General features: G+C 41.7%; 3 protein-coding genes across 6 annotated transcripts in view; 2 read left to right on the top strand and 1 right to left on the bottom strand.

Annotated features, from left to right (window-relative positions):
- The first annotated feature begins 1,054 nt into the window (after nucleotides 1-1,054).
- On the top strand, nucleotides 1,055-3,533 carry lyset (lysosomal enzyme trafficking factor). Its single transcript, XM_086265414.1, has 2 exons — nucleotides 1,055-1,156; nucleotides 2,149-3,533. The coding sequence occupies exon 2, from the start codon at nucleotides 2,157-2,159 to the stop codon at nucleotides 2,526-2,528; it is 372 nt and encodes a 123-aa protein (XP_086121540.1). The 5' UTR covers nucleotides 1,055-1,156; nucleotides 2,149-2,156; the 3' UTR covers nucleotides 2,529-3,533.
- Nucleotides 2,986-16,838, bottom strand: LOC147313324 (uncharacterized). The gene is made up of 2 exons (XM_086265415.1): nucleotides 16,585-16,838; nucleotides 2,986-3,157 (listed from the first exon to the last, which is right to left on the bottom strand). Exons 1-2 carry the CDS (start codon nucleotides 16,778-16,780, stop codon nucleotides 3,063-3,065), a joined length of 291 nt encoding a protein of 96 aa, XP_086121541.1. The 5' UTR covers nucleotides 16,781-16,838; the 3' UTR covers nucleotides 2,986-3,062.
- ubr7 (ubiquitin protein ligase E3 component n-recognin 7) overlaps nucleotides 16,605-25,123 on the top strand; it is a 36,642-nt gene continuing 28,123 nt past the window's right edge. Inside the window, exons 1-3 of one of the 4 annotated variants that reach the window (XM_086265412.1) lie at nucleotides 16,885-17,022; nucleotides 17,378-17,514; nucleotides 20,447-20,623. In XM_086265412.1, the coding sequence (XP_086121538.1) occupies nucleotides 20,507-20,623 (117 nt within the window). In that variant the 5' untranslated portion in view covers nucleotides 16,885-17,022; nucleotides 17,378-17,514; nucleotides 20,447-20,506. Of the gene's footprint in view, nucleotides 16,794-16,884; nucleotides 17,023-17,377; nucleotides 17,515-20,442; nucleotides 20,624-25,123 lie in introns of those variants that run through there. The other 3 variants (XM_086265411.1, XM_086265410.1, XM_086265413.1) reach the window with 3 other exon arrangements.

Genomic DNA, 25,123 nt, shown 5'->3' on the forward strand with positions numbered 1-25,123 from the left:
TTAGCAGTGCTCTAGTGTAATGTTCAGATGAACAGAATTGCATCATTAGTGTACAGTGAGAGCATTTTCAGTCTGTTAGTAGACAGATTTGTGAACTGTTACAAAGATTTGCTGTTAGTCTGAGAAGCAGTGGTGATGGTGAACAGATGTTTTGTCAGCTGTTTTTGATAAATTGTTACTGAGCTGACAGCACAGCAACCTCTCATCTCTGTGTTTAAGTCTCTGTACCTCACTAACAAAGACTGTTGATTAGTTAATTGATTTGACTGTTTACTGATGTTTTGATGTAAATCGATTCTGTTTTATTGTGAAAGGGCCTTAAATCTAGCCTGGAAGAAACAAAATATTACTTTACCAGGAAAACAACCAGCATCATCCTGAATCGACTTCAGTCCCACTCCAGGTGAGCAACTTTAAGGTCCACATTGAAGCAGTCCTAACCCGGTCCCAGCTCCTCATCAGATGCTGCTTCACCTCAAAGTCAACTCTTCCATTACCAGCCAATTTTCACTGCCTGGTGATGGAAGAGGTTACACACATAATGAAAGTAATGGCTGCTATAGGTAAATCAGTGTGAGAGGAAACACCCTATATGAAAGTGTTTGTGTTTTAAATGTTTGGGTCTGTCAGACTGGAAATGAGCTGCTATATTAATAAAGTTTAGGCTGTTTGAAGGCAAAGAAAAACTGTCTTAAAATCCAACTGTGTGAGAGAACAGACTGATCAATATCACAGCTTTATGATTAGGACACTGAAGAACTTGATGGCTTATATTTGATGATTTCATTAAATTAATGAAATTTCATTAAATTATCAGCTGAATTTTATCATCTGAGACTCTCAACTATAAGATTATTCAATGAAGGATCCAAACTGCCACAGAAACAAGTAAAAGTGAACAAAGACAAACGAACATGAAAATGATTAAAATCAGTTTGTATGCAGTTATATTTGATTTCATACTGACTTGTAGTATTAACGCGCTGATGTGTAATGACGCTGTTTAAACAGCAGGCGGCACTGTGTAACACATGACGTAATCCTTTGGCATCAGGTGACTTACCCGGAAGAGAGAGACGAGACTTCACGGGAACAACAGCGTTCAAAACACGATCCTGCAGCTGGATTTTAATTTGAAATATCAGCGCGAAGGAAGGTAAGAAAACATGAGCTAACAGGCAGAGAGGAAGATGGAGGCCGGCAGGAAGCAGCTCAGTGTGTCATCTACAGGGAAGCCGTGCGAGCATCTATGGCAGCAGGAAAGAGGGCCAAAGACACACAGCTATTAGCAGGCGTTAAATCAGATAAAAAATGAATGGAGTCTGGTACAAAGCTCACAGCGCTAAGTTGAAATAAATCAGAACAAAGACGCAGAGCTACATGCTAGCACAGTTTGGATTAGAGAAAAATGAATAGTCTGGTGCAGAAACCACAGCTCTCTGTTAAAGTAAATTAGTGCACGGAGCTACATGTTGGCATACTTTGAATTGGATCGGGGGTGGGGGAACTCCAGTCCTCGAGGGCTCTTGAGGCTGGAGTTCTCCACACCTGGATTAGATGAAAAGTGAATTGACTAAGGTGGGAACCGTGGCTCAGGGGGTTGGGAAGCATATCTGTAACCGGAAGGTTGCCGGTTCGATTCCCGGGCTCTCTGTCCTGGTCGTTGTGTCCTTGGGCAAGACACTTTACCCTACCGCCTACTGGTGTTGGCCAGAGGGGCCGATGGCGCGATATGGCAGCCTGGCTTCTGTCAGTGCTGTGGCTACAACCGTAGCTTGCCTCCACCAGTGTGTGAATGCGAGAGTGAATGAATAGTGGCATTGTGTGCCTTTGGGTGCCTTGAAAAGCGCTATATAAATCCAATCCATTATTATTATTATTATTATTATTATTATTATTATTAACTGAACATTAAAACCTGCAGTCTCCAGTGACAAACTGTTTCTTAGATTTAAATCAGATGGAATTGAAATTGACAGGGGCAGAGATTGTTTATCTCAGCACTGATGGAGTAGTTATTTCATTGATCCTAACATTGATTGTTGATTTGCTCTTTTGGATGATGTAATGACCTCTGACCTGTTACTGGATATAAGAGCACTGATGAATGTTGATCTTGTTTTGATTTTTAATCTGTTTCTTCCGCAGTATGGAGGATGATGAACTTCCGTCAGAGGATGGGATGGGTGGGTGTGGCTTTCTACTTGCTGCTCAGCGTCATGGCGGCGTACTACATCTTTGAGGTCCACAGCTTTAGTTTGGAACGTGTGCAGAGAGCAGGTACCAGCCCATCGGCTCCACCTCCTGCTATCACTGTCCATGGATCACTACTTCCTGTGTGGATGTGGGCATTGATCTTCCTGCTGCCATACTTGCAGCTCTTTCTCTTCTTGTTCTCGTGCACAAGGGCGGACCCCCGCGCTGTTGGATACTGTGTGCTTCCTGTCTGTATCGCCCTTCTGTACAGCCGCCGCCATGCCGCCAAATTGGCCAATCACAGGGCAGCAGGATCGCTCATTGACACGTAGGGGACGACCAATCAGAGAGCCTCCCACGTGATGAGGGGTGGGATGACAGCAGGACTAGTTTGTGATGTCATTTCCTGTGTGCCTTTTAAACACTCCTACAAGTTTTGCCCTGATTGCGGCCTGACAGGAAGTTCTGCCGCTCTCAGTACAGACTCACAGCACCCTGTGAAAAAAGCCCCTCCCACCAGTGGCAACCAGTCTTTTTCCCCTCTGTGTTTTTTTTTTTTTTTTTTTTTTTTTTTTTTTTTTTTACTGTTGTGACATCAGTAATGTGTTGTGATTTGTTGCTTGGCTGTGAGTCACTTTATTTGCATTAGTTATTTGTTTACTGACAATGCAGTGATGTTGCCATGGTTACCTGATTTAGGTTAAGGTTAACTGAAAACCTCACAGCCAATCGGTGAGCAGGATTCCTCCGAAATGTGGTACTTTTCTCTATTTAATGAGTCACATGAAACACTGTTTACCTTGACATCTTTATTGTGTCGTCAATTTAAAAAAAGAAAAATCAATGTGAAAGTGTTCTCAGGTGTTTCAGGTTCGTGATCTTTTTGAGGGAGGATGCACTTCACAGTTCTCTTCTTCCTCAGCTTTCTCGTCCTCTTCACTGCTGTCTTCTTCGTCCTCATCTGTGACAGGTGAAACAGACAGGTGATGATTCTACATTGAACCTGGAGCATCAGACACCTGCAGTAACCAGCATCCTGCCAATTCACCAATCAAAGCGCTCAATCCACCAACAATAGGTCTTCAGTGACAATATCACAGTTAGTGATTCTGATTGTTTGATCAGGTGAGACAGGTGCTACAGGTGTTTAGCACTGACATTCATCAGTGCTCATATTTATTTATTTATTTTAAATGAAACCTTTATGAAGTGAAAACAAACATTGACAAAAGGACACAGGCAGAGGTCAGTGCTCAGGTGTGCACTGGTACGATTATGTTTTAAACATTGTTTTTTTGTATTTTTTTTTCTTCTGAGAATAAAACAAACCAGCTGTACGTAGAACCGTGTTTGTGTCATTAATCATCAGCACAAACTCCGGATCAGATTGTGGATGTTCAGGATGAGGTTGTTGTCTAAGCACCACTGTCTGAAGTGTTGGCTCTCCTTTGTAGTGCTAACCAAAATAAGCCAGTGTGAGCTCAGGTTCAATGTTTGTCTCTGAAAATGGCGAGATGCTTCAATTTTTGGAAGTGTCTCGCAGGGCAATTTTTTCCGTGTTAAGGTTGTGCAATTTGCAGTAAACAATGTGCTCAGAATTGTTTAAATACTCTTCTGTTGAAAGTGAAAGGCTTACAAATACATATGCACAAGTCCAAAGATCCTACTGTTCACAACTTTCAATCACAATCTGACTATGAGCATCTTTAATACATACAGCAGATTTTTAACAGAAAGAAGACTTTGCGCTCCGCAGACATCAGTAAATCTGACCCTAAATGTTCCTCCTCCTTTAAAACTCCAGCCTCTGTAATGAAGGATATTTTAACAGTCTGTTCAACAACAGGGTTAGAACACGTTATGAACTAAGATGTGTTTTGTAGTCCTTCTCCAGCACATTGTAGTTTCAACATGGCAAACATCTTACGTCATATCGTTAATGAGAGATGAGTGTAAAGCCATTCCAATTGTATGAAGTTACCAATTCTCAGGGGTCTCTCTTCTCTTTTCTTATCTTAAGTCCTTAGCAATTCTCCTATTTAACCTTCCCTTTATATTGGTAGGCAAAGAGATTTGGAATAGGAGGTATGAGGTACTCAAAATCTCTTGAAGTTCTCCAGAGGGCTGGTAATGAAATAATCATGTGATTCAGGTGTGTTAACCCAGGGTGATGTCGAAAACCTGCAGGGAGTGTTAGGAAGGTTATTTTTAAAATGTATTCCACTACACATTACAGAATACATGGCCGAAAATTAGGGCTGGGTATCGTCACAGATTTCTAGAATTGATTCGATTCCGATTCACAAGGTCTTGAATTGAATCGATCCACGATTTGATTTGAATTGGGGAAATTTTGCATCAGACAATCAGAAATATTATAATTCTTATCACGTATCAGTACATTTCCATATTTTTATATCTATAAAAAGAAAGCTGACACTTGTGAGACTTTATCAAAGGTGTAAGCATCACAGCAGATGCCTTTGTGTCAAAGTAACTGAGGATAAAACACAGAAAAACATGAAGGTGATTTTCCTTGCCTGGGATTTTATAGCAGATGACCTTAACTATTCTGCAGTAGATCAAAAATGAAAGAATACCATTAATTAACCTATGAACATTACCTGATACTGCTGAAGTGAAGCAGAGCAAAGTTACAGAGGTTTTATTAGAGACACAGCTAAGCGTATTGCAATTTTGCATAATTTTTACAAAGTTCAGTAGCCTATTGAACACAGAAATTGGTATTTCTTGTCGGAAGTATGTAAAAGGAAAGAAAACAGCAGCCGACAGTGCATGTTTACATCTTTGTGCAGAATCTGTTTACCTGCCCTCATTTACTGTTTTAGCTGTTTGGTGGTTGTTGAAATTTTGTGAGGTTTAAACTGAGATTCTGGCGTTTCAGGCAAAATTAATGTATATTTAAAAATCGATTCAGGATTTTAATGAATCGATATCACGTTATCCAAGCTACAATCGATTTTAATCGAGAAAGCAATGATCAAAACCCACCCCTACCCAAAATGTATTTTGTAACATAATCTGTTAAATTACTCAATGACAGTAATGTATTCTGAATACTTTGGAATACTTAATATATTGTCATGGGTTTTACAGCTACATGAATGTAGTATTGCTGTGTTACATTACTATTACTGAAGGCTACTTGCTATAGCAATACCAACTAGATTTTTAAATCTTAATATAAAATGAGTAACAGTATGGTGGACATCAGGTAAGGCTGCACTTTTTTGCAGTGATGTTGTATAGAAAACTATTTCTGTATCATTAATATGTTTTCTTTTTGTCTGTTAATAATCATGTGGAATTGCAAATGAATATTTGTAGCTAGCAGGTTGTTAAAGCTATCCATCAAGTCTAAAAAAAGCATGTTAATATGTGGAGATCCTGAAGGCTGCTCCAAAAATGATCAGATTATATTTTAAATATTTATTCAAGTCTCTTCCAAACTCCAGCTGTTTATTTTAAGTTTGAATATTTACTAAAATAAAAATAAAAGCGTTCTAACATCTCACTTGTTTGTTTTTATTCAGGCATACATGTGTACTATGTTTATTCAGGGAGATTAAGCTTGTGTTTTAGTCATGTAGTGTGGTTAACTGTATGAAGCTTATTAGACATTGTGAAACAGATGATATTTAAAAGCAAATTTTGCAAAGTGCTTAAGATAATTAAAAAAAAAAAATTCTTAAAGAAATCTACTACATTGTGTGCAATTTTTTTTTATGTCATGTGTAATTTCCATTGCAAATATTACTCAAACTTAAATTAAGAGGGAATGGCAGTAAAAACTCCAGAGCAGTGATGCCATCATGTACATTGCCATACAATGCCATAGAACAATCACGCTGTGTTCTTGGGAAGTTTGGGCTTCCTTGTGAGTCCGGACTCGCGTACCTCAGTACAGTGGTCCCTTGCTATAACTCTGTTCACTTTTCGCGGCCTCGCTGTTTTGAGGCTTTTTTTTGTATGCAATTTTGCATGTTTTTTTTTTGGGGGGGGGGGGGGGGGGTTTAACAGCGCATTGTGTTTGTCGAGGAAACATTTTGCAAAGTCACCTGCGTAGCACCCAAAAGGCAGGGGAAGAAACCACTGCACAAAAAGTTGGACTTCTAAAGGAAGGTAGAAGTTGCCGTATTTTTTGGACCATGAGGCGCACCCTCTCCACTGAATTATAAGGCTTATTAAGCGAAACAAAACCGTCAGATAAGTATCTTGATGCATGCTCAATCATCCAGGTAGACGTCAGATAAGTACTTTACTCAACTCATTCTTCTTGCTTCCACTGCCTCCACTTCCATACATTGATTCATTAATGGTGAATTCTCTCGCAGGTGTTCTATTCCCATGTTCTGGACCTGAAAACAGGGCTTGGTCTTTGGTTTCATTCTGTAATACTGGACTTATTTTTCTACGAAGCTTTGAACTTTGAGAGTGTTTAAACAAGAGAGAAAAGTGTGAAAATGTTCACAAAGTGTGTAGTGAGGGGTTTAAAAGCCTTGAGACATGTTGACTGTAGCCATAGCAACTGTGCAAATACTTCCGTGCTACCTCTCCCAAAATGGCAAAAAGAAAGGCAGAAAACAGGAGCTTTCTGAACAGGTGGGAGACAGAATATCTGTTTACTAGGGTAAAATAAATGGTAAATGGCCTGTATTTATATAGCGCTTTACTAGTCCCTAAGGACCCCAAAGCGCTTTACATATCCAGTCATCCACCCATTCACACACACATTCACACACTGGTGATGGCAAGCTACATTGTAGCCACAGCCACCCTGGGGCGCACTGACAGAGGCGAGGCTGCCTGACACTGGCGCCACCGGGCCCTCTGACCACCACCAGTAGGCAACGGGTGAAGTGTCTTGCCCAAGGACACAACGACCGAGACTGTCCAAGCCGGGGCTCGAACCGGCAACCTTCCGATTACAAGGCGACCTCCCAACTCTTGAGCCACGATCGCCCCGTAGGGGTGCAACGATATTCGTATCGATATTGAACCGTTCGATACAGTGCTTTCGGTTCGGTACGCATATGTATCGAACAATACAACATTTGTAATTTATTTTATCAACTTTCCTTCTGACAATGCTGTCTGTGTTGAGCGCTCAGTGAATCTGCGTTCGACTACTCCGCCTAGGCTGCACTGTCGAGCGCAGATCCACTGAGCGCTCAACACAGACAGCATAGTCAGAAGGAAGAGCGCAGGGCAAGCTAGCGAGACAGAAGTTAAGCTCTCCTTGCAACATGGACCTCCCCCACCCTCATTCAGATCTGGCGTTTGGAATTATTTTGGTTTTCATGTGACGTATGACCCTGAAGGTAAGCGAGTCATGGACTAAAGTAAAACAGTATGTTGGATGTGCCATGCAATGCTCAATTACATGGGTGGGAACTAGTGTGTTAGCGCAGTTAGCTCGTTAATGTGTTGGCTGTCTAGCCCCATGCACGGGGCGATCGGCGGTAGCTCGTTAACGGAGATTTGCCGTGTTGTGGCGTTAAGGTCATTTCAACGAGATTAACCTGAAAGCACTAGTGGGAACACAACGAATATGACTGCACATTTACATCCTAGTGCAAAGACAAAAACAGCAAGCATGCTACTAACTTTAGCCGAGTCATTTAGACAGCTGTTAGCACATGATTCTCCTTATGCTGCTGAGAATATAGCCCAGAAGAAGCGGATAGTATAGCTTTTATTTTGGAAAGAGACATTTCTCTGTAATAAACTCTCTTTTCCAAAGATGAGTGATTCCTCAATCAGATACAGGGCTCGCAATATCTCTAGCCCGACGTCCCGGTGCTAGAGATTTTTTTCAGTCGGGCTACCAAAATCTATCTCTGCCCTGCCCGTCGGCCTATTGTAGGAAGGAAAAATATATGTCAATGCTTTTGCATTCTTTCAGAAATGTAGCTGGGTAATTATGTCATTTGCATCGGTGAGCCACTGTCAATATGTGACATTGAAATCGCGTTTGAATTTGCGCTTGTTTTTTTGCTTTCACTTTGCAATCGTGCGAACTGTGTATAGAGAGCGACAGCACTGATCTGTGAGTGATGATCATTTGTGCACCAATTCCTCTGACATCGTCTTATTAATCGTTAGCTTACTATGCAAACATGACAAGTGAAATCTCCCGCAGCAAGCTTAAACATGTGAGAGGTTGATCGCGCAGAGAATCTCTGAGCTTATGTGAGTGCGTGTGTAAAAGCAGCAGGATATATATTTTAGTTCTGCTGAGCCAAATAAGACAGGTCAGAAAAGCTTACCACAAAACGGAGAAGTTATGACAAATCAGACTATAAGGCAAAAAGAAAGTGCAGCTTTATGGTTTCATGGACAAAAGAATTTCTGTGGCTGCAATATGACGAGCTAAATAACCAGGGCTGCACATAAGTGGTCTGCAGGTGCGCATTCGCTGTCAAAATAAAAAACACGCAAAAAGGGTTAGGGTTAAATTTAAAAACTGTACTTTTGAGTTAAAATATATATTTATAATTTTAATAAATGACAAATTAAAAAGGCATGAAAAAAATTTTTGTATCGAAAAAATATCGAACCGTGACACCAAAGTATCGAACCGAACCGTGAATTTTGTGTATCGTTGCACCCCTACTGTTTACCTATGTGAAAGACTGACCTATTTGTCTTGTATGTGGAGCTAATGTGGCTATAACCAAGGAGTACATTAGACGACACTATGAAACGACACACCAAGACAAGAACCTGGACAATGTCCAGGTTCTTGAACCTGGACATGATTCAAAGGCGTCGGAAAACAGAAGAGATGAAAAGAAGTTTTGTTTGAAAACAGACTATGTTCAAAAAAGCCATATCACAAAGTGAGGCTGCTGTAAAGGCTAGTTTTATTGTGGTAGCAGAGATCGCAAAATCAGCCCGGCCCTTCAATGAGGGAGAGTTTGTGAAAAGGCGAATGATCAAAGTTTGTGACCTTGTGTGCCCAGAGAAAAAAGCAAACATTTTCAAATGTGAGCCTGAGCAAAAACACAGTAGCTGATTGCACACGTGAACTTGCCACCAATCTATATAACCAGCTGATGGAGAAGGGAAACCATTTCGTTGCATTCTCTCTCGCTGTGGATGAGAGCAGTGACGCCTCTGATACTGCCCAGCTTTCAGTCTTCATCCGTGGGGTGGACTCAAATCTCTGTGTTATGGAGGAACTTCTAGGATTAAAATCAATGCATTGCACAACCACAGGGAAGGAAATATTTGAAGAGGTTTCCAAATGTGTAACTGAAATTAAGTTGCCATGGGAAAACCTTGTGGGGCTAATGACAGATGGTGCACCAGCGATGTGGAGTCAACGGAGTGGACTGGTGGGCAGGGTACGGGAGAAGATGCGAGCGGAGAACTGTGCAGGTGAGCTAAATGTTTATCACTGCATCTAGTGCTGGGCGATATGACGATATATATCGTTTGGACGATAGAAAAGTGTCTATCGTGCCATTTGTCTTCTATCGTTTCTAACCTAATTTTATAAATTATGACATAAAATATATCATTAACCCTTTAAAACCGGTCGGAGCGGGCATGCTCCGTTTTGCCTAATTATTTTTAAATCCCTGTAGAACTGGAACCATGTAAGCTAGCGCAATAATTATTTTTTTTGCATAGGAAACTGGAGGAGTTGTACTTACATCTCATGCCATCAGCTTGTCCTAGGTCACGGTTTCTTTCCACATATAGCTTTGCAAAAATTGCATAAAAAGCACTTGCAGCAACAAAAACATAATATTCCAGAATCACGCTTTGCCGATCCGATCAGCTATTCATAACACTTCCTATGTTGGAAGTGTTGTTGTTGGTCAGCGTGAACTATTCCTTGTCCGCCATTACCTGCCCGAAACCAGAAGTGACGTCATTTTTGCAGAAAATTTCGTTTTTTACCTTCAGGGCCTTATAAGCCTATGCTGGTGTTTTTAAAAGTTATGTTTGACTTTATGCTTTTCTGTATCATTTCTGGGATGCTTAGAACTCAAATTACACTGTTGGAAATAGTTTATTTTGATGCACATGCTGTTTCTTTGCAGCAAGTTGGGAAAAGAAAAACTATAGCCAGCCGAAGATACAGCAGTCTTTCATACAAGGCTCTTATGAGAAAACGTCCCAGCGCCATAAACAAACCACAGCGAGCCATCTCGCGTTACATTTGTAAAGGCATGGCCCCTGTTTATGTAGTTGAGAAGGACAGCTTTCGTGACCTCGTCAAAGTCCTTGATCCGAGGTACGTTATGCCCAATCGTAAGCACTTCAGGAAAGTTGAGTTGCCTCGCTTATATGACGCATGCCAGACCAAAGTAGAGAAGGATGTTTGCAGTGTTGTGCACTATGCCTTGACGACTGACCTATGGACGAGCGGAGATACGCAGCCCTACATGAGTGTAACCATCCATTTCATTAACAAAGACTCCACCCGCTGCGCTTGCTGTTCACAGACAGCGTACTTTCCAGATGACCACAGGTCAGGTGGTATATCGTTATATATATCGTTATCGTGATATAAAATAATTCATATCGTGATAAATATTTTTTCCATATCACCCAGCACTAACTGCATCAAACATCAAGAATCGCATTGTGGCACAGCCCTAAAGATGGATTATGTTATGACCCCAGTAACACGAGTAGTTAACTTTATGAGAGCCAAAGGTCTGAATCAGCACCAGTTCAAATCTTTTTTTGAGGAGTGTGGTTTGGAATACGCAGATGTGCCGTATCACACAGAGGTGAGATGGTTAAGTCGAGGAAAAGTACTGAACAGGTATTTCGAGCTACGTGAGGAAATATTTCAGTTTCTGGAAAGCAAAGGGCAAGACACCGCTGAGCTCAGGAAGCAAGAGTTTCTGTGTGAGCTGGCCTTTATGTGTGACATCACAAACCATCTCGATGCGCTGAACCTACAGCTTCAGGGACGGGGGCGTATCATCATGTGTACACTGCAGTGAGGGCTTTTAAAACTAAATTGTGCCTGTGGCAGAATCCGATGCTACAAGGAAACCTGGACCATTTTCCCTGCTGCCACACGATGAACATGCAGATCTGCTGTGCTCCCATGTGCACAGTTTGCTGAAAAACTCTGTGTACTCAGTGCTGAGTTTACCCAGCGATTTGCCGACTCTGATGCCCAGAAATGTCAATTTGAACTGCTCAGTAATCCTTTTGCATGCATCAAGATGGTTGCAAACGCACCAACAAACTTCCAAATGGAGCTGATTGAACTTCACACGCTGAAGTCAAAGTATGACCCCTGACACAGTGTCTGACCGATGAACACCTTCACTCGATCCTGATGATTTCCTCAGCTCAGAGCCTGAGCCCAGAAATTGAGGATGTGTCTAAGCCAGATACCTGGCTTAGACACATCAGAGTAGATCAGTGTGCAGCAAACCCAGCTATAATTAACATGTTTTGTGCACATTTTCTTACTACTCCCAGACATGGGCTTGAATGGTTTCACGTTCAATTATACTTTTATTATTTAATTGCTTTTTAAAATTTTTTTTTTTATATTTACTATTAGCCTGTGGAAAAAGTTTACTGTTAAAATTTAATTCAGAAGGCTGCAAATACAATTTTTATTTAAGAAATGAATTCCACTGATGTGGAGTCAAAGGAGTGGACTGGTGGGCAGGGTACGGGAGAAATTTAAGTGGAATTTCGGTTTTACATGTGTGCAATATTAAGTTATATATATGTTTATATAAGTTATATATAGTTTAGTATTAAGCTTTACTTGTTCTACATTGAGTTTTCAGCAAAACTTGTTTGAGTCCATAAGAAAAGATTCATTCTTATATCTGGAGGAAGATTTTTTTTCAATAAATATTAATGTTAGCCCACGACTTTGTTCCAGTTTTGAATTTTGGCCCACTGTGTATTTGAGTTTGACACCCCTGCCTTAAGACATCTATAATAATTGTAAAAAATGAAGTTGGCTACTTCACGGATTTCACCTGTCTCAGGTTATTTTTAGAATGTAACTTTCGCGAAATACGAGGGACCACTGTATCGAGAAACGGCCTAACAGTCTGCAGTGAACTAACCACACCTAACACCAGCTAACAATGTTAGCTCGGTGGAGAGTATCCTTCATTAATAGTAATAAAAATCACACAGCAATAGTACATACTGAAGTTTCGCACATTACATTCTTCTTATGAAGTGGTGTCGGAAATGCATTCCTGCCTGTGGACTGCTGGCTCTGGGTCCATTATGTAAATGACGCCACCAGCATTAACAGGACCCTTACATTACAGCCTCTAATTACGTGTTTTGTTTGGGTTTCCAGCAATTAGAATCAGAGAAACTGCATTAATCCCAGATAGAAATTGAGTAAAAAAAAATTAAAAAAAAACAAAAACAGTACTCGAACGTGGCCCGCTCTCAGCCAAGCAATATATGACTACATTATGGGTAGAACTTTGTGCATATTGAAAGAATGTCTCATCCTAGGAGGTCTGTAACATTCTAGGGTGTTCACCCCCACATATAGGAGCATGAGAGAGGTCGTAGCTTGTCTTATTGTTTTACGGTAGGATTAACGTAGCTATGTCAGTTTTAGTTTAAGTGCCTTCTTTACATATGGATGAACTGTTGGATTTTCCAGACCAGCAGGTTAAGGGAAGTCGTTTATGGGGCCACACTCTGACCCCCCCCCCCACACACACACACACACACGTACACCTCCACATTCCAATGTAAGGAACAAATGCTTACTGAAGTATAAATAAAGACCGGGGCAGTTTCTCAGCGCGAGTCTCAGTTCTGGAGGCTGCCCTTGCTAGCAAGAAGTTCTGTGTGTTTCTCTTCTCTGAGTCTTTACTGAAGAAGTGTTTTAGAGTATATTTCTTGACAATGTGTAAAAACAAATGGATTTACGCAGGTATTTTAGTTCTGCTGAGCCAAAAAAGACAGGTCAGGATGAAGAAGGGACAGGCAAAGAAAGGCCTACCACAAAGCGGAAAAGTTACGACAAATCAGACTACGAGGCAAAAAGAAAGCGCAGTTTTTTGGTTTCATGGACAAAAGAATTTCTGTGGCTGGAATATGACAAGGTGAATAACATGATGTTCTGCCGGGTGTGTTGGGACCAGTAATTTTAGGAAAGACCCCATCAGAACCCATGAGAAATTTCTGCATCACAAGAAATGCATTGGTGCTCAGTCTGCAGCATCTTTCCCAGAACAAACACCCATTGCAAAAAACATGCTAAAAATAAACCAAGCACAACAAGAAGTCCTGAAAAAGCTGTTTAGAACTGCGTACTATGTGGTAAAGAGTGAACTACCATTGGCAAAATTTAGCAGTCTTTGCAAACTTCAAATAGCAAATGGCCTAGATCTTGGTTCCACAATGACCATGCTTGCAGAGAGTTTATTGGAGCAGTAGCACAAACTTCAAGAGACTAGAATAAAAAGGAAATTCAAGAAAGCAGGTTCTTATCCATTCTTGCAGATGGCAGTACAGACACTGGTATAATAGAACAGGAGTTGGTTCATGTCAGGTATGTGAGAGATAATAGTGACATAGCTACATACATGATCAAATTTCAGCCAGTCAAGAGTACAAATGCTGCAGGTATTTTAGAGGCTATTGAGAAGCAGTGAACACCATGGGTATCACAGAAGACACGTGGAAAAAGAAAGTAGTGTGTGCAAATGTTGATGGTGCTGCAGTGATGATGGGTGAGAAAACAGGAGTAGCTGGGAGACTGAAACAGAGGATACCCCACATCATAACAATCCACTGTGTGGCACACAAACTAGAGCTAGCTGTGCTGGGTAGCGTGAAAAGCTGTGACTGTCTGGTAAAATTTGAAGTTACACTGAAAACCATCTTAAAGGTGTACTACTATTCCCCAAAGAAGCGAAGAGAGCTGACAGAAATAAGTGAACTGCTAAATGAGAAGCTGCCACATTTCAATGGCCTGAAGAGCACACAGTGGGTTCCAAGCTGGCTGAGATGCCTGAAGGCTGTGGAAAAAAAATTACACTCCCACTGTTGTTCATATGGAGAACATGGCAGAAGGAAGTGATGTCAAAGCCGAGGATGCAGCCAAGGCTAAGGGGGTGGTGCAGAAAATGAAGACTGAGAAATTTGTTTCTGCATTCTGCATTCCTGCATTTCATGTTGGACTACAGTACCATCTTATCCAAGTGCTGTACTGATTTTCAGCATGAAAACCTAACACCCCCCCCCCCCCCCCCCCAAAACAAAAAAAACAAAAACCTAAACATTACACCTAAACAAATCAGTTAGTTGAGAGCACCACATCACGCTTACTCAGCCTGAAAACAAAACCAGGAGAATATCAGAAACCCTTGGACACAAAGTTCACAGCGAACCAGGATGGTAGCATTTGCTACTGTGGAACTCAGCTAACAAAAAGTCAGCGACCTACTAGAAGAGGTGAGGGCACAGACAGAGACACCTTTGGTGCAGAGATTCAGAAGATTATTGACAACACAGTCAAGTACATGGACAACAGATTTAAAAATCTGCGTGGAAAAACCTCTCTCTAGTTTCAAGGTTTTTGACCCTCCCACTCTTCCCTACCCTAGAAAAGAGTTGGCGAATTATGGGGATGAAGAGGTGGATTATCTTGTCACACATTTTGCCTGTTTGCTAGATGCAGAATAGAAAGAGAAAATTCCACAAGAGCAGATGGATCTAAAAATGTGGCTTGCAGAACACCGGGGTAGCAAAGTATATTGCTTGTACAGAGATCTCCTCTCTGAGAATCCAGAACACCTCTCTCATATCTTGTTGCTGTTGAAATTAATGCTGACACTTAGTCCATCAACAGCCATCTGTGAGAGAGGACTTTCTTGCATGAACCGAGTGAAGAAAACACATCTCTACACCCTGAAACACTGAATGACTGCATGCAAGTCTCCATTAATGGGGAAACAGTTGAATCTTTTTGCCCTGACAAGTCGATTCATGTCTGGATGCTTTCTGGAAAAGGTTCAAGACACCTGGATCATCAAGGAAAGGAAAAAAGAAGAAAAAAAAGACAAATGAATTCTGAAGTCTTAATCCAGCTCCAGCTCAAGATGCTATAGATTCCTGACAGTAACACGTTCGGTCCACTGGTAAAACGTAGTTCTATTAACCTGTGCTCGATTGCTCTGGAACAGGTGTTGTGTCAAAAAGTGATCGCCTGCCAAAAACTGATTTCTAATGTTTCCATGTGTTTTTATGTCTTTTTAATTATTTACCAACATACGTAAAGATGACTTCGGTGAACATGGTTTACAAAGGGGTTATATATAAAATTTAAAAATGACCTGTTTTTCAACTATCTTTATAACTCTGTTATTGTACTTACATTATAACCAATCCGGTCCTTTTTGTCCACTTAAAATATATTTACAGAATGATTGTAATATTTGTTGCAATTTCTGCTTTCTTCTTGGCCAGTTTACTCTCACAAAAGACATTTTTAATGTCAACGAGACATTCTTTTAACTGCATAAATAAAATATATACAAAAGTCACTGCCAAAAACTGATTGCAGCTTTAGCAGTTTAAATACGAGCAATCAGTTTTTGGCACAACACCGGAACCAGATGTAAGTCCCAAAAAAACTGAATTTTGGAACTGAAATTGAATTTTAGAAATGAAACTGAATGGTGAGAAGTGAAACTGAAATTATTTGAAAGCTACATTTTTAAAGGATAAAATACAGTTTCAAAGCAAATGAATTCATTTTCTAAATATAAAATTCAATTTCAATTTAGTGACAATCATTTTCAAACCAATATATTAAATTTCAAATTAGGCTAATTCAAATTTAGTTTTAAAAAGCATTTATTCAAGTTACAATTCAGATTCAATCTGAGCAATTCAAATTCGAATTTAACTTATTCAAATTCAGTTTCTGGTGGCACAAAGTTCTACCCACCACTACTACATGCTCACCCAACTAAGCTAAACTTACGCCCGACCACATTAATCACCAAAATTGGGGAAGGAGAGGGGATAGCCTAACATATGAAACAGGAAATGACCGCCGTGTATTCCATTTATTCCAACAAAGCAACTGTATTCTGATTACCACCTATTTAAACTGCAACGGAATACAGTTACTCATATTTTGTATGTTAAATATGTAACCCCGGTACATGTATTTCATTACTCCCGCTTCACGGGGAATTGAAGCCTGGAGTTCCCCACCCCTGCTCTAAGTACTCACGGCATCACTCCGAGTCAGGCTCAGTGCCTTTGATACCCTCTGCTAGATTTGTTTAGCAGGTAATAAAACAGAGGCCTAGAAGCTCGTTCAGCACATCTAGCTATCTTTCTGTTACGCCTGTTCACAGGTAGTTTTTTGTAGCTCACCTTGTGCGCATACTTTTTCACGCTCAACAAGCTCGCTGAGCAGCTGCGACACGTTCTGGTTCAGCTCGGAGATTCCGCGTATCAAAGAGCTAAGGTCTGTTTCTACCTGCACGCTGACCGTCTGCCTCTGCCCATCTCTGAGTCTCAGCTCTGTCCGCAGCGACGCCATCTTCCTCGATGACGTCATCGCGGACATCTACTACTTTCAGGTTCGCTTTATGATTTATTTATCAAAAAATCCTCGTCATGTGGAACTCTGATCTACACACCGGAACTGAGTAATAGTTTACAATAACGGGCTTTAAAGTTTCAGGGGTCAAACTTTGCTGATGAGTCATGTTTGGAATGAAAGCTGCGCTTTAATCAGTTGTAGGAGGACATTCGTTAAACACGTGAACGCGACACAGCGCTTAGCTTATTTTTTATTTTATTTATCAGGTAATTATTATAAACGTTATTAATATTCAGACTCAGTATATAATATTTATATTGTACGAACGTGATCCTATATTTTACGAACGTGATAATTATGTATATTGTAATAACGTGATATTATGTTGTTCAAACGTGAAAAGTATATTGTACAAACATGATAGTATATTGTACAAACAGGAAAAGTATCTTGTTAGAACAATAAACCTTTCACGTTATAACGTGATACACTTGTATTTTTCTTTTGCCTGGGTGGCAGCATACGCTTCCGTACAGTGGAGCTTGACCTGTTTACGAATTTTATTTGTGTTTTTGTTCCGGTGACGTCTCGCCTCACCGTCCCGCCAAATACGATCTGAAGAAGTGAACCGGAAGTTGTCATTGGTTAATGGTAGCTAGCAGCTCGATGACACACATCAGAACATCGGACTTGATTATTTATTCTTGGTGCTTCATCGACTAGTTCACAGTCAAGCGGAGCAATCTGACCCTAGATCGGTGAGTGTTTTTGTTCTCAGAGCGAGCAGCCTTAGCATTAAGCACGCTGCCCGTTCGTATTTACCGAGGATGCGGGCTGGTGCTAACTGGCGCTAACCGTTAACATGCTTATTGATTGTCGCCGGTGTTCCAGATCTACTGGCGTTTAGATCAACTGGCGTTGGTCGAACAGATGTGTGGCAGTCTTGCGTTTCAGGAGCTGCTACCGACAAACCAGCAAAAAAACGCCAAATGTGTCACCTGTGACACTTGTGAGGTTATCTCAAACACACTCCGTCAGTCTTGATGCTGTTGAACAACAAAATGTTTAAAAATGTGGCGAGTTTATCTGGTGATATCCTCATTCGCGACACGATCGCGAAAACAGCAAACAATTAATACCACGCCGATGTTGTTCACAGGACAGCAAGAGTAAACGATCGGGAGACTCTTGTCGTCGTTATCGTTCCCCTCGCACGTTTTATTTCTCCGGTTTCAGCGTTTTTGCTTCACAACTAAAGCGAGCAGTTTACTTTGTGCACTAACATGGAGTCGAGTCAACCAGCGCCACCTCTGGCCAAGTGCCACAGCCTACAGCCAGATCAACCTGTGACACACATCTGCACCACGTTTGATTTCGTTTCTTGCACAACACATTTGTACCTTTCAATTGTGTCTGTTTGTGCGTCATGCAAATAAACCTTTGAAATGAATGAAATGATATCATATATTCCTTATTGGCCTACATTTGTACAAAATTCCAAATTATATACACAAAGTCATAGAAATCACCACTCCAATTGGGCATCATGATTTTGATATTCTCTTTTCCCATAACAATGAAATACACCTTGGACAAATATGACACATCAATATTTCATTAGTGTTGTCACATCACATCATGTAAGCATCGTCTGCCTGTGTCCTTTCCCTGGAAATTAATATTTCCAGCCAATATACGCAATTCATCAACATGGCTGGAGAGTTGGTAGTTATATATAAAGTCAGTGACTCAGGTGTGTCGCTTGGTTTGTCATCTGTTTGTGAGACTGGAGGAGACGTAGAAATCTTTTGTTTTAAATCTTAGTTGGGAAGATTCCTGTTTTAAAACAAGCACTTTTTGTGAGAAATGCAAGAAGTACATCTGCAGAAAGCACACAGTTACATTCTGTCCATCATGTGGACAAAATCGAAAATGTTGAGCATTGAAAAACTGAGAACGTTGGGCAAGTTCAAAATACGTGTTTGTAAGAACGAAAAACCAAATTGTTCCTAAAATAGTTATGTTGTATGTCTGTGTTCTACATGTTTATCTGATGGGAAATAAAGTTTTATTGCAGTTTTTGGATAATTCTGAGTGGATTTACACAGTACGGATCTAAATGACCCGCAATAAAATCAATGTCAATTGTTTGTTCTTCAACATAATACAAGGGTTAATTTCCAAAACTTGCTTATGATCTTCAATTTGTAGCAGATCCACTATCACGCAGCAGCTGGAGCAGTTTCAAATGGAGCTCAGTCCACTACTGCCATAGCCTACTACTAGATTAACTTGTGACACATCTGCACCTGCTGCTATGATCACATTGAGTAGAGGCTGAGTGGCTGCACTAACCCCTGGTACATCCAAATCTACCAACAAACATGTTGAAAGATGCAATGCCAGCAATGTGGATTGTCAACACTGAAAACAATCAGTAAGCAAAGACAACAGGGATCATTTTTTTCTGTTTATTTAGCACCCACAACATTTGTAGTCGCCTTCTGCACAGGGGAAGTCCACACACACTGTGTGGTACCACTTTCCACAGAAGGTGCATTCATTCTGCAAGACTGAATGAGATTGTCAGAGTCATTGTCTGACTGTTTATTACTAATCACCTGCTGTACATTCACAGTAACTGCCATCTCCTTACAAATGTTTATTAGATTGACCACACTTATGCAGACTGTATATCACAACCAACTCTTACATGTTCGTTTGCAGAGGGAAGACACAGGCAGACTATGCTAACGACATGTGATGTTACAACACTGGTGAAATGTTAGTGTGTCATATATTTGTTCACCACATTTTTCTTATGGGCCAAAGTATTGATATCAGGATGGTGATTCTTATGACTATGTGTATGTCATTTGGCATTTTGTACAAATGTAGGCTGATAATAAATACATGATATCATTTCATTAATTTCAAAGGTTTATTTGCATGACGCACAAACAGACACAATTGAAAGGTACAAATGTGCATGACACGAATTCAAACGTGCTGCAGATGTGTGTCACCAGTTGATCTGGCTGTAGGCTGTGGCACTTGGCCAGAGGTGGCGCTGGTTGACTCGACTCCATGTTAGTGCACAAAGTAAACTGCACGCTGTAGTTATGAAGCAAAAACGCTGAATTCGGAGAAATAAACCGTGCCAGGAGAACGATAATGACGACAAGAGTCTCCCGATCGTTTACTCTTGCTGTCCTGTGAACAACATCGGCGTGGTGTTACTTGTTTGCTGTTTTCGCGATCGCGTCGCGCCGCGCGTGAGGATATCACCAGGTAAACTCGCCACATTTTTAAACATTTTGTTGTTCAACAGCATCAAGACTGACGGAGTGTGTTTGAGATAACCTCACAAGTGTCACAGGTGACACATTTGGCGTTTTTTTTGCTGGTTTGTCGGTAGCAGCTCCTGAAACGCAAGACTGCCACACATCTGTTCGACCAACGCCAGTTGATCTAAACGCCAGTAGATCTGGAACACCGTACGCTTCGTAGTACGCGCACTTCGCTGACTACGTACAGAGGCAGCAATATAACATAGCTAACATTAACAGTGCAGTGAATCCTGCTTGTGCCGTGACATTCAGGACTGCAAACCAAGCAGCATTCACTGACTTTCAGCTAGTTGTGTTTGTGGATATATTACTGACTGTATATTGATCTGTGTCTAGCCAGTAATTCTTACTGCTCTGCCCCTCACCATGGTGACCTATTTGTGTACCTGAGCAGAGGAGGATGTGTGAGGAACAGACGGTGTCTCTGGTTGATGTTCTGGAGGAAGATGAGGAGCTAGAGGAAGAAGCTTCAGCTGTGCTGGCAGGAAGTGACTCTGACCACTGCTCCTATCCTCAGGTGAGTAAAACGTCTGGCAAAACATCCCCACAGACTGATAAACCTATCTCCACTAAGGTTGGGCATATGTAAAAATTTTCCAGCCGACAATCTTCAGTCCAATAGGTGATATATTTGCGGAGACTTTTTGCTGGGTGGTGCAATATAATCATTCACAGTAGGGCTGCCACAAATGATTATTTTGATAATCAACTAGTCACTGCATTACAGTATACAATATTATTGTCACTGCTACATTTCCGTAACGTATACCAGAAATTATTTCCACTACTAATTAATTACCGTTGGGCTCAAAGGTCCTATTAATAAACTGTTAACAAATGTGTATTTATGAAGACGATTTGTGAGACTGGTAAACTTATGATATGTACGATGGTCTTTCGTTCTACACGGTGCATTTCAAGGTCCTGTACCCATCCTTCGGTAAACTGTACCTGGGCTTGTTGCAGTGACCTGAAGTTACTAAAAACTTCATGAGTGTATGCACTCACTCCAAGAACTGTATAATTATAAATCTGAGCATGGTGAAAGTTGGGCAGCACGCTAACGTCTTTTGTCCACTCTGTGTGCTCATAAGGGTCTAACCCTTTCACTCCTTTGATTTTTTTCCTCGTATCTTTTTTTGACTTTTCATCAAGTCTGTCTTTGTACGGACCGGCATTGTTCTCCTTCGTTTTGTACATACCTTTTTGGGGGCCAAAGAAAAAGCAAGAATGTATTGGAACCGGAGAATGAACGTTTCGCGGTGCTGCAAATGCTTGCATTTGATGCGGTACTTGGATTGTTTTGCCACGAGTTCCCGGCATGCAATGCGCGAAAGTCACGTGGTCTGTCAGCCTCTATAAGTGCTACCTCCGAAGGATGTGGCCCCTGAATTTGGACACAAATACCGGAATTTGGACATACGATACCGAAGACTGCTGCTTCTTCTTCTTCTTTGGCGTTTAATGGCAGCTGGCATCCTTGTAGATGGACTGCTGCCATCTTCTGTCCGTTATTACACTCTTAAATCCTACTACTTATTCCTGCGTCTTTCAGGATATTGCCAAGCTTCAAACGACGCCTCGACTATTAAATAACCTGTAAACATGGTTATAGTTTCTCCTTGTTTCCCTCCCCATCACTGTTTTTTTTTTTTTGTTTGTTTGTTTTTTTATGTAAATAAAGTGTTTGGGGCTTTTTTCTGAACATAGGCTACTTGCCTTTCTTTCTTTCTGTTATGAGTTTCAGTAAATGAATTGTTGCATTTTGGCGCAGCTGGAAGAGGGTGCTGTTAAAAACAGCTATTATTTTTCAGTTAACTGCTTCTCTTAGCTTCAACCAATATTATTAGCAAACTTACTGTGGGAGGACTCGACTTAAGCGGTCAAAGAAGTGCAGGAGATGATGCTGTCCAGTGTAGCAAGTGATTTATTCACCATTTTGTGACCCAAACAATATTTACAAAGAAACAAATAAGAAACTCAACTCTATAATTAACTCAGTTCAAATAAACATAACTGAACTTAAATCAATGGAAATTAAGGTCAAACTGCACACAGCTACACTGACCTGAACCTTTCTTTTGAAACACCTGAGTTCTTCTGCTTAAATACTCCACATAACCAAACAATTTGTCCTCTGGACTATTCCATTCAGTAGGTAGATAAGATCAACATGATTATATTCAAACCTCTACTACTCCTCTTTACTGGCAACATGAACTCAGTGGTGTAATCAATACATATTACAACAATAAATCTATTTCTTCATAAACCCTCTAAAATCAACTTTATTAAATTATAAGAGTTCTTCCCCGTCTGCACTTGGTCTCTTCCTGTGACCTCAGATGAACCCAGAAGGTATAAAGGAGGAATTAAAACTACATTTCCTCCTTTTGTTTCTGGAAGACAGGTAGGTAAGGTAAGTTCTAAACAATACAAATTAACAGTTGAAATAAAGAACATGTTAACTTAACAAACTTGTAGGAATTGATTTAAACCAAGATGTTATATTATATAATCTGTAAAAGTGCAAAACATAAACAAACCCGGGATAGTAGATGTTTGCCTATTGCAGACTATATATGAAATATGGTTAAATCAAAACAATAATGTTGACTAAGAATATAGACAAATGGTCTTCTCACCCACTTTGTCACACTTACTCTTGGGCAAATAAATAAATAAATCTCTCTTGTAAAAATGATCGATGATAGGGTCAGTCTATCATCTACTGCTGATTATGGGTTTGAGGGTAAAGGTTTGATGCATTCTCAATCATCCAGGTAAGTAAATCTCCAAAAGTTGATTCTGTTCATCTGGACGTAGCGTCCAGATGAACAGAATCAACTTTTGAAGAGGGTAAAGGTTAAATAGAATTCAAACATAGCCTGTGTACAGATCTGATTTGAAGTCAGCAGGTACAGTGTAGGTGTTCTGTTTTAGGATCAGATATAAATTAATTAATGAACAATGAAACTGTTCGAAAATTGTTTGCTGCTAACAGAGAAAATTAAAATAAAAAATAGAGTTCCATCTATTATTTATTATCTATTTACTGATGCTCATTAGAAAAACACAAAGACGTTACATAATACGTCCGGAGGCAGCCGACAGGTATCAACAGGCCAAGCGGAATGCGGCTCGGGCAGTGGCTGAAGCAAAAACTCGGGTGTGGGAGGAGTTCGGAGAGGCCATGGAAAAAGACTTTCGGACTGCCTCGAAGAGATTCTGGCAAACCGTCAGACGTCTCAGGAGGGGAAAGCGTTGCTCTACCTGCACTGTGTATAGTGCTGGCGGAGCGCTGCTGACGTCGACTGAGAAAATTGTCAGGCGGTGGAAGGAATACTTCGAGGACCTCCTTAATCCCACTGACACGTCTTCCGAGGAGGAAGCAGAGTCTGGGGATGAGGGGAATGACCCGCCAATTTCCGGGGGCGAGGTCACTGAGGCAGTTAAACAACTCCTTGGTGGCAGAGCCCCTGGTGTTGATGAGGTCCGCCCCGAGTTCCTGAAGGCTCTGGATGTTGTAGGGCTGTCCTGGTTGACACGCCTCTGCAATGTTGCGTGGAGATCAGGGGCAGTACCCCTGGACTGGCAGACCGGGGTGGTGGTCCCCATCTTTAAGAAAGGGGACCGGCGGGTGTGTTCCAACTACAGGGGGATCATACTCCTCAGCCTCCCTGGGAAAGTCTATGCCAGGGTGCTGGAAAGGAGAGTTCGTCCGTTAGTCGAACCTCGGATACAGGAGGAACAATGCGGTTTTCGTCCTGGTCGCGGAACACTGGACCAGCTCTTTATCCTCTCCAGGATACTTGAGGGTGCATGGGAGTTTGCCCAACCAGTCTACATGTGTTTTGTGGACTTGGAGAAGGCATTCAACCGTGTCCCTCGGGGTGTCCTGTGGGAGGTGTTGCGGGAATATGGGGTGTCTGGCCCATTGCTACGGGCCATTCGATCCCTATACAACCGTTGCAAGAGCTTGGTTCGCATTGCCGGCAATAAGTCGGACTCGTTCCCGGTGGGTGATGGGCTTCGCCAGGGCTGCCCTTTGTCTCCGGTTCTGTTCATAATTTTTATGGACAGGATTTCTAGGCGCAGCCAAGTGGCGGAGGGCTTTCGCTTTGGTGGCCTCAGAATCTCATCTCTGATTTTTGCAGATGATGTGGTTCTGTTGGCCTCATCGGGTGAAGGCCTCCAGCTCGCACTGGAATGGTTCGCAGCCGAGTGTGAAGCAGCGGGAATGAGGATCAGCACCTCCAAATCTGAGGCCATGGTTCTCAGCCGGAAAAGGGTGGAGTGCCCACTCTGGGTCGGGGATGAGTTCCTGCCACAAGTGGAGGAGTTCAAGTATCTCGGGGTCTTGTTCGCGAGTGATGGGAGAAGGGAGCCGGAGATCGACAGACGGATTGGGGCTGCAGCTGCAGTAATGCGGACGCTGCACCGGTCCGTCGTGGTGAAGAGGGAGCTGAGTGTAAAAGCGAAGCTCTCAATTTACCGGTCGGTCTACGTCCCTACCCTCATCTATGGCCACGAGCTGTGGGTAGTGACCGAAAGAACGAGATCGCGGATACAAGCGGCAGAAATGAGCTTCCTCCGAAGGGTGGCTGGCCTCTCCCTTACGGTGTGTTCACACCGAACGCGATGGACGCGAATAAAACGCCCCAAACGCCCCTAATTTGACGCGTGTACATTCGCGTCTCAACGCGTGTCCAAGAAAAATCCATCGCGCGTCAAAATATCATATTTTGACGCGCGTGAACCGGAAATGTGGGAGGAATGTGGGAGGGAGTTGTGCCAGACCGGTATTTTTGCAAGATGGCAGCTATCGAGCTAGCGCTTGAAGAGAGAGTCTCCCTTCTCTATGTACTGTGGAGAGCAGAGTAGCGGCGTAAAGGACATCCTCGCCGTACCTGGGTCCATCAGGTCCTCCAGAGGCATGAGCAGTTTGGTGAGTTTCACCACTTGCTCCAGGAGCTGCGCCTGGATGACGGCCGATTCCAGCGCTATCACCGTCATT

Source organism: Aulonocara sp. 'chitande type north' Nkhata Bay, linkage group LG15, assembly GCF_057382095.1.
Source record: "Aulonocara sp. 'chitande type north' Nkhata Bay isolate Kocher_YH1m ecotype deep benthic linkage group LG15, A_spYH_male_GT1.1, whole genome shotgun sequence".
Taxonomy (NCBI): domain Eukaryota; kingdom Metazoa; phylum Chordata; class Actinopteri; order Cichliformes; family Cichlidae; genus Aulonocara; species Aulonocara sp. 'chitande type north' Nkhata Bay.

What these genes read in the sequence shown, in the direction of transcription:
- LOC147313324 (XM_086265415.1), bottom strand. Translation starts at nt 16,780, where the DNA reads ATGTCCGCGATGACGTCATCGAGGAAGATGGCGTCGCTGCGGACAGAG. An exon ending in TGAAAAAGTATGCGCACAAG is followed by an intron (nt 3,158 to 16,584) that starts GTGAGCTACAAA and finishes CACCTGTCACAG; the next exon opens with ATGAGGACGAAGAAGACAGC.
- lyset (XM_086265414.1), top strand. Translation starts at nt 2,157, where the DNA reads ATGATGAACTTCCGTCAGAGGATGGGATGGGTGGGTGTGGCTTTCTAC.